Below are 9563 nucleotides of genomic sequence, written 5' to 3' on the forward strand. Positions count from 1 at the left end.
ATCTATCCATCCATCCATCCATCCATCCACTGACCCATCCATTCATCCATGCATCCATCCATCTATCCACTGACCCATCCATCCATCCATCCATCCATCCATCCATCCATCCATCCATCCATCTATCCACTGGACCCATCCATCCATCCATCCATCCATCCATCCATCCACCCATCCATCCATCCATCCATCCATCCATCTATCCATCCATGCATCCATCCATCCATCCATCCATTCAATATTTCCTGAACACTCAGTCACTATAGCTACAGCCAGGAGATAGCAAAAACAAACAAACAAATAAACAAACAAACCCAGAAAGCCAAACCCAAAACCCAAACACAAACAGCCCCCTAAACCAAAAAAATCCTCCCCAAAATAGACACTCCCTGCCTTTAAGCAAGCTCAGTCTAGTTTAGCAATGAGGAAACCAAGGTTCAAAGACTCAGAAAGGGAAACAGGCTTGCCCAAGGTCACACAGCGGGTTAGGGAAGTGAGGCTATGAGAGGTGAGGGTGTGGCCTGCCAGCAGAGGGGACCCCAGGGGCACAGGCACAGGCCTGTCTGCCTCCAAAGAGAGCCCCTCACTCGCTGCTTGAGGCTGCCTTCCTCCTGGCTCTCCATGAGAGCCTGCAGGGCCTGCCTCTTGCTCTGTGGCTTTCATTTTTGTTATTCTTTTGGAAGAGAAGGGGTGGGAGTTGCTGCTGCTGTCCAGCTGTTATGTCGGACCACACATCCCAGGCCAGATGTGTCAGACGCCTCTTTGTGATGGGTGAAACAGCTTCTGGGCCAAGAGCCAGGGGCCAAGGGAGCAGCATTAGGGCCCTGACCCCGGGGAGCTGGGGAGGAGGCGCACTGTGCCTGGAGCAGGGAAGCTTGCTTGTGCCATACGGTCAAGTTGCCTCCTGGACCCTGTGGTGCGTCCGGGCCGTGGGGACCGCAAGTTTGTTGTCCCAAGTTTGATGTCTGAGGACATGAATGCCTGTGACATATTTCATCTGGAGGCCAGAGTTCTGAGCCGCACGCTGCCGATCCTGGCTCCCCACATCCCCAAGTCCCCCGGTCCTGTCCAGGACCCTGCCACTCACTTGGGCTTTCCTGGCCGCACAAGGGGGTCCCCTGGAGTTCCAGCCAGAGCACTGCGCATGGTCTTGACTCCTCTCCACCCAGCTCTTCCTCCTCTTGCCTGCCCCCCGGAGCTCCGAGCTTGCAGAAGAACAGCCTGTTCTCCAGCATCTGGAGCTGGTTTCTTGAGGGAGGTTCAAGGGCAAGCCGGGTCCCAGAGAGAGATGGTGGGGCAGGCCTCGGGACCAGGACGTGCAAGGGGCACGTGGCACGGGGAGGGGACCCACACGCCCTCCTGCGGAGTCCTGGGGCTGTGCAGAGCAGAGGAACAAGTTCCTGGAAGGACCGGGGAGCGGCACCCTGGGGAATATGAGATGGGGTGGGACATGGGGCCTTCCAGGGCTCTAAGAAAGGAGTGGATGTGCAATAAGGCAAAGACCTTCTCAGTCCAACCCCCCCAACTTCCCTTGTCCTGGATGGTAAGCTCAGAGCACAGTGAGATGGGAGAGCCAGGTGAGGTGGCGCACGCCTGTGATCCCAGCACCTAGGAGGCTGAGGCAGGAGATCACCACGAGTTCAAAACTCCACATGGATTTCAAGGCCAGCCTGGACTACATAATGAGACCCTGTCTCAAAAAACAAAAACAAAACAAACAGAAATGATGGGGGAGAACTGGCTTCTAGCTGTTTCTCTCCCTTCCTTGGCCCCTTCCTTGGCCTCTTGTGCTTGGACAGAGTGAACACGTTCCCTCCTGAGTCTCGGTCTCCTCATCTGCATGAAGATACAGCCCAGTCTCATCTGCTGAAATGCCCTCCAGTAACCCCTGTACACTAGGGAGGGCCTTCGCTGGGGAGGAGCGTGGAAGTCTCTTCAAAGAAGAGGTGACTGTGACCCGGCCTTGACTCTGACCTCCAGCTTGGCTCAGACTCTCCAAGGGGCCTGTTAATCCGTCCACACAAGGCTGGCCGTGGCAGCAACCAGCATCTTCCCCACTCGGTCCCTCTCTTCCCCAGTGAACGGATGGAGGGCCAGGTGCCAGATGTCTTCCTGTCCAGGTAACCCCGGCACTGGCAAGGGTGCCCCTCCTGTACCATCCCTAGAGGACTGCCTCAGCCTCCGAGGTGCTGGGATCACAGGCGTGCGCCACCCCACGCGGCTCTCTCATCTTACTGTGCTCTGAGCTTACTGTCCAGGACAAGGGAAGCTGTGAGAAGGTCCTTGCCTTAATGCTCATCCGCTCATTTCTTAGTGCCTCGTGGATGCCTAAGGCTTTAGGGAGAGGAGCAGAGCCCCTGGAAGGCCTGTCTGCTTTAATGAATAAGCAAGGGAATCCCCAGCTAGTCCAGGGAGGCTGGAGTGTGTGTGTGTGTGTGTGTGTGTGTGCGCGTGTGTGTGATAGTAGACTAGGGAGCAGACAGCACTTCTGGGGGACCCAGCATCCCCACCACCCTCGGCACTGACCAGGCCAGGACCCCGAGGACCCCAAGCCCCTCCTGGAATTGCCAACAGACTCCTCAAACACCCAGGTCTGTTTCGATGTCGTTGTTTCCCTTCCATAGAGGGGCGGCCCTGGCATAAAGTAGTTTTCTTTACAAATACAGTCCATCCCTAAACAAAGTAAAGTTCTCTACAGCGTGACCCAGATAGCTCCTGTCCTACGTCCTGGCCGCCTGTGCTCCTGTGAGGCTCCTGCATTCCACCTGTGGCCGGCAGGAAGCTTTCCGTCCTGCTTTTGTGCCTTTCATGATAGTACAGATCGCCTGAAACACACGCCCGCCGTTCCTCAACCCTACAAAAGCACAGCTCCACCTTTTACATACTTTGGAAACTGTAGACTCCAGTGGTGGAGTTTTACCAGATCCACCACCTCTTTTGTGACACAGTACCGTGCTAGGTTTATGGCAATGCACAAAACCGATCTCCGTTTTTATGGAACTTTCTCATGGAGGAAAAAGATAACAAGCCAATTAAGATAACTGTGAATTGAGATTAAGGATATAAAAAAAGAAATCATAGAGCCAAAACAGAAAATAACAGGGGGTGTCACTTCAGGAAGCCCGACAGCGATCATGACCTGAATCATGACCTCCAGCCTGGCTCAGGTCCCCCCACGGGCCCACTCCAGCAGGACCCCAGCAGAGCCTCTGTCCTACGTCTTCCCGACCCTGTCCCTCCCATTGAATGTAAAGGGCCAGGAGGCCAGGTGGGCGGCCGGATCCTGAGGGGCGGGAACAGATGGACTGCGGCACTCTTTCCCTTCCCTGTTCCCTAAAAAGTGTGAGGTCTGGCCTGACCCTCATTCATGCATTCATTAATTCATCCATTCAACCATCTGTGCTTGGCTGAGGCCCACCCTAGGCCAGGCACTGTGCTAAGCACTAGGGACAGAGCAGTGACCAAGGCAGACCAGGAACTGTCTCGAGGGACTCCTGCCTCGAGGAACTCATTTCCTGAGAGTGGGGGAAGCAGCAACAACACCAGTTCCACAACTCTGGGTTTTGTGCAGGCGCAGGAGTCTGAGGAAGTCTTCCCTTCTGATGTGGAGCTCTGAGAGTCGGGCTGCTCTATTAGTTTTTCCTCATTCACTCTTTCCTAGCTGATTCGACACAGAGCAGAGGGCCTTGGCCTCTCTGTCCTCTTTCGTGAGAATTTTTTTTTGTACCAGGAATCGAACTCAGGACCTAGAGCTTGCCAGCTAGGCACTGTGCCGCTGAGCTATATTCCCAGCTCTTTCATGAGAATCTAAAGAAAACACAGGCACATACTCACATCTCCTCTTTCAGGGCTGTAAAAAGCCCACCCACGTAGGCACAACCAAACACACATACTTCTCTAATCTCCCTGAATCCTCCAAAGGCTGGGAGTGGGGGTGGGGTGTAGGGGTTGGGGGTGGCTCCCTGCTTCCCCAGTTAGCTCGCGTGAGGAGCCAGGCTGGGGATCTGGGAGCGGTGATCAGCCTCGGCGCCCCCCAGATGACTCCCCCTGGGTGGATCCTGGGTCCGTCCTCCCCACACCTGGCGTCCCCAGCTGTTGGGAGGTGAATGAGTGTACCGGGCAAACATCCTTGCAGCTTCCTGCTGCTCCCCTCTGAGACAACAGAGAGCTTCTTCCTCCTCCTCCTCCTCCTCTTCCGCACACCCTCCAGCTGGGGCTTCTCCCGGACCCCAAGCCATTTCCCTCTAAAGGAATCAGTCATCCCTTCCCCGTAGCCCGAGGAAAAAGGCACCACATGCACAGACCTACTGTTTCCGTCTACAGCCGCCACTCCCTGTACCTTCAGTCCCCGCGCCTGGACCCTCGCTCGTGCACACCAAGGGGATGAAGGGTCGCAGGGTACAGTGCAGAGGGCCGGGAGACAGCTGCATCAGGAAGCGTGTGAGACTTGGGGGGGCAGGGAGGAGAAGCCCCCACATCTGGCAGGAAGGACAGTCCCTTCTGAGGTGTCCCTGGGAATCCCACAGACAGATCGCAGCAGCATGCCGGTCTCCCAGAAGGAAAGCCAAGGCACCGGAGCCAGCTGCGGACCCACCTGCCTGGCCTCGTGGGCTCGGTGCCTGGCCAGGTGCCGCGTCCCTGGCAGAGCTGCTTGCAGGGTGAGCACACATGTTGATTTGCACTTTCAGAGCAACAGAGCACACGGGTTTCCCACACGGCTTCGGGCTGGTATCTGGACATTTAGGGACAGTGAATACACTACTCTGCATCTTCAGCCAGATACTGCGCCTGCTCATCCTCACCTCCGGAAACGTTGTCTTACCCTCATGCAGAGTGATGAGTTGGGGAGCAGCTGCCGCAGGAAAAGACCTTAGACTTGGGAAAATGGAAGCCCAGAGGAGGACCAGGACTCACTCACACTCACCCAGCACTCCTGGCCCAGTGTTTCTCATTACACCTCATCCAGCTGCTGGAACAAGTCAGCTGTGGCCTGTGACATGCGAGGCCTTCTGCTATGTTCATCTTTATGTTACTTTTCATATCAAATCTCTCCAATAATAGGCTATGGTGAAGGTTCTGATAGTCCCACTTTTCAGATGAGGAAACCAAGGCCCAGAAGAAAAGTCATTGAATGGCGGGTGGCAGAAACACATCCAGACCCAAATTTTTGGATTGCTATGTAGCCCAGGGATCTTTCTTCACTGCCCTTAGGTACTCTCTTTCCTGCCTCACCCCTTTGCTCTGATGGGACTGCAGGACACCCCGTCCCCTGCATGGCTGTCCCTCCCCGTGTCCCAGGGCTGAACATCACTGTCTCATCACAGCTCTTTTCCTGTGCTGGACCAGGGCCCAGAGGAGCAGCTGGGGATGCAGGGCTGAATGGAACAGCAGAAAGAGCTCCAGGAGGCCGCGGGTACAGAGTTCATTCAGAAGAAAGCTCAGCCCGGAGCTGCCAGGGGCCAAGGGGGGCTCTGCTGCCCCCTTTGACTTTGAGGGTCTGAGCGGCAGCAAACCTCTTTCCCTCTCTCCAGAATCTTTTACCAGCTCCAAGGTGGCTGTGTGGATTCCCAAGACCCTGCTGCTTTATTCTTAGGACCTGTGCCTGAACCATCCTTAGAAAGACTCAACCCCCAACCTTCACCCATTTTTCAGACAAAGAAACTGAGGCTAGGGGAGGAAAGCTGGAGGCAGGCCCAAGTGCCCAGGGTCACAGATCCAATGCTCCACCCGAGTTCCTTGTACACCTAGTATAAGCCCTCTCTCTCCTGTCTCCTTGGTTTGCCTGTATGTCTGAGACCAGGGGAGCCTCCCTCAAAGAGCCAGCAACACAGATGTGATACCAAAGGGAAAAGGGGAGACCTCTTCTGTCCCTTGGATTGTGTGCCTGGGTCAGCCTAGCCTCCTGGGCCAGCGCGGTGGAAATTAAAGATGCCCAAGTCCCCAAGGACTTGGCTGGTGCTTGACCAAGGTTCTTTTCATCCCTGCGGGTGAGACCCTGGTGTGCTTGCCCCCGTGGTGTGTGGGTGAGGTGGGGACGCAACTCGTACTCCGAACAGCCCACATTTCTTGTCTTCTGGGCAGGTCCTTCTGAACCCAGATATTTCCTCCTTCCTTGAGCCCACGCCCTTCCCCCAACCAAGGCCTTAGGGCTGAGTCTGAGGGGGAGGGAGGGAGGACCGAGGAGAGAGAGCCACGTTTCCTTAGGGAGGGAGGGGAAGAGACAAAGTGGAGAAAAAAACGATAAGCCAGGAACAGGGACAGTCATGAAACCACTGGGAGAGAAAAGTCAGCAGAGGCAGGAGGGACCGAGAGACAGACAGTATGGTGATCCAGAGACCCAGAGAGGTGAGCCAGGCCTCCCTCCTGAGCGAGCCCCCCACCGTGCTGCCCTGAGCCCCTGAGGCGCAGATCCCACCCTGGGAGGTCTCCGGGCTCACTCCCTGGGCCGGCCAGGGCAGCACCCCTAAGTTTCAGGGTCTGGCTCAGAACCCGGGGCTGGCTCTGACCCCCAGGATCCTCTGGTCTCTGGCGCTCGGAACGCTCCTCTGTGCGCCCCCCAGCGGGGATCCATCGCCCCGACACGGTGGCCCTAAAGGGGGCGCAGGAAAGGGCGCCAGCCCTTTGAGCCCCATCTGGTGCCAGAATAGCGGGGTGGGTGGGGGTTTGGCTCGAAGACGCGCGCGGGGGGCGGCAGAACTGGTGTCCCCTGAGCGCATGCCCGAGGCTCCCCTTCGAGGCTGAGGCGGTCGTGGGCACCGACTGAGCCCGGGAGCAGCGCGCCCAGGCGCAAGCTCTGCGCCGCGGGTCCCGGCTCTGGGGCGCAGGGAAGCGTCGGGGGACCGAGTCGCCAGATCTCGGAGCGCTGAGCACGTGTGCCCGCGGAGACCCCGCGCCCAGCTCCCCAACCCTGCTCTTGCTCCAATGCTCCGGTCTTTCTGGGGTCCCAGGCGCACCGCGCAGAGGGGTGCTGAGCTGTGCAATCGTGGAGGGGACCCCTCTACTTACCGCATTGTTGAGGAAATCCGACTCGTTCAGGTCCCCCAAATCCAGGAAGCTGGAGCCGGGGAAGAGCCTGTCGGCCGGGAAGGGCTCCAGGACGGCGTCCATCGCGAGTGGCGCCGGGGACCCCTCCGAGCCCAGCGCGGGGCTCCCGCGGGCCGAGGCCGGGGTCGGGGCACAAGGCCTCAGGGCAGCGGCGCGCGGCGGGCTTGGCGCGGGGGCCCCGGGCGCACCGCGGGCATTCAGCCGACTCCTCCTCCGGCTCCTCCCGGGGCACAGCTGGCTTCCATGGGGAGCCCGGGGGTGGGGCTGAGGCTGGAGGAGCCCCCCGGACCGGGTGGGAGCCGGGGGCGGGGGAGCAGAGCGCTCCCCCGAGACTGGGTGGCTGCCGGCCTCTCCGCGGTCGCTGCGTCTCCCTCCGCACGGCTTCTGTCACTTTCCTCTCTGAGAAACTGGGAACCCGGGGTTGGAGAGCCCAGCTGGCCGAGGCGCCACGCCCCCATATCAATATTCACGATAAATCCATATTAATGAGGAGGGGTGTGGTTTGAAGGGTCGTCCCTCCTCTTTTAAAGAAACATTTGCAACCTAGTCTGGCAGGCGCTGTTCTGAGCCCTCAAGAGAGAAATTTAAATATAAAATGGTCCTGGAGCCGGGTATGGTGGTGCAAAATTGTAATCTCAGCATTTCAGGAGGCTGAGGCAGGAGCATTCAAAGTTCGAGCCCAGCCTGGGCGACTTAGCGGCTTAGGGAAACCCTGTATCAAAATAAAAAAATAAAAAGGCTAAGGATATAGCTCAGTGCAAAGACTCTGGATTCAATCCCCAGCAAAACTGTCCTAAAAAACAAAAATGGTGTTTCTGGAACATCAGTATCCTGTGAAATCTTTCCCAACACGATCCCAGGTCCCATTCCTGGATCGATGACGGATCTGAATTATTTCCATTTCTTTCAGCCTGATGCTACCCAGTGGAAGGGAATATAATTTCCGAGCCCCCTCAACAGACTTTCCCTTGGTGAGGAGACTGTGCCCCTCCTAACTCTTCTCTCAGCCCATTCCTCCTCCTGGGCGTCTACCTGGAGCCCTGGGCATCTACTCTGGGGACACTGTGCCTGTCCCTCCATTGATAAAGTCCTTGTGGGACCCCTCTGGACTGTGCGGCTCCTGGGGCAGGACTTCCCCCAGCTTCCCTGAGAGCAGCAAGAGATGAAGTGGGTGCCCCTCTTCTGGGCCTTCTGAAGAGCAGGAAGTTGGATGCAGCCTCGGTGGAGCTTGGGGCAGGCTGCAGGCTACACAGTCACCTGACACACTAGGCCTCCCGGGATCCATTACCTAAGTGGCCCGCTCCTGGCAGGACTTAATCTCTTGAAAGGGCTGATAAACAGTCCCGGGCACCTGAACAAATGGAAGGATTCAGACGGGCCCGCCCTCAGGGCTGGACACCCTCCTTCCTGCGCAGGAGTCATTAATGGGATTAAGCGTGTCCTCCTTTTTTGGGTAATTAGCTCAGGAACCAAAAGGCCTTTATGACATAAAGATGTCATCGCAGCTAACCATGGGCATCGCTGCAATGGCTGTCCATGCCAAATGGGAGAAGGACTCACGATGCCAAGACAGCAGTGTTTGCCAGCCTGGGGTAGGTGAGCAGGTAGCCTTTCCCCACCCCAGGACCTGGTTGACAGAGCACTGAAGTTCTGTCCCTGCAAGCCATCACGTGGCTCTTGGCTCCCAGGCCTCCTGCAGAGTTTGCTCCCAAGAGGCTGGGATGACAGCCATGTTCTGGGGACCGGTTCACCTACAGTGTGACCGAAAAGCTAGGCTGGATCGAAGAGAAATCGGTTCATTCTCAAGGATCGTGGTGGGTCAAGTTAGGGGCTCAGGGCTACTATGGAAATTTTCCCCAAAGGTGTCACATCTGTCCAGCGGAGGACCACCCTGCTGGTCCTTCATAGAGCAAGCAGAGGGTCTCTGGCTGGACCACCAAGTCCACCTTGAGCTGGAGTCCCTGGTCCCCAGGAGGAACTAAAGTGTCCCTCTGCCTGAGGTTGGCTGGAAATTGTGTTCCCCGCAGCCGGCTCTATAATTAGAGACACAGGTATCATTTAAGTGATTGGGGAGATTATATAGTTTTAGATAAGTAGGATTAGAGCGTCCTGTGTTTCCTTATTCCTACCCAGATGAACACCCCAGGAAACCATTGGAAATAATCCTGGGGGAATGTTCTGGTTCCGGCGTCTCCTGTGGAGTCGGAGAGACCGGCTCTCCCAGGAGAAGGAGCTGGTGAGGACAGGGGACAGGCAGGGCGCAGCCTGGTGTGAGAAACGGCGTGGTCATTTCCTTTTCAGAGTGAAGGGGATGGGATGGTCAGGCAGAGGTAGGACGCCAGGGGATCTCTTCACAAATCCTACAAGGGTTGTTGAAAACCCACAATGCACAGCCCCGAGCCGGGGCCCAGGGGTCTCGGCAACAAAGAACTCAGGTCCCAGAGTGAAAGTACGGGAGAAGGCAGGGAGAGGAAAGGAGCGTGAGACATGTGAAGAAGGTAACTTCAGGTCATGGTGAG

At 56.9% G+C, this 9563-nt stretch overlaps 1 protein-coding gene across 1 annotated transcript in view; it reads right to left on the reverse strand.

Annotated features, from left to right (window-relative positions):
- Positions 1 to 7464, reverse strand: part of Creb3l1 (cAMP responsive element binding protein 3-like 1) — a 32473-nt gene extending 25009 nt beyond the window's left edge. Inside the window, exon 1 of the mRNA XM_005384039.2 lies at positions 7006 to 7464. Coding sequence (XP_005384096.1) covers positions 7006 to 7107 — 102 coding nt within the window. The 5' untranslated portion in view covers positions 7108 to 7464. The remainder of the gene's footprint in view (positions 1 to 7005) is intronic.
- Between the last annotated feature and the right edge of the window lie 2099 nt (positions 7465 to 9563).

Source organism: Chinchilla lanigera, unplaced genomic scaffold, assembly GCF_000276665.1.
Source record: "Chinchilla lanigera isolate Chin_1 unplaced genomic scaffold, ChiLan1.0 scaffold00021, whole genome shotgun sequence".
In the NCBI taxonomy this organism is placed as follows: Eukaryota; Metazoa; Chordata; class Mammalia; order Rodentia; family Chinchillidae; genus Chinchilla; species Chinchilla lanigera.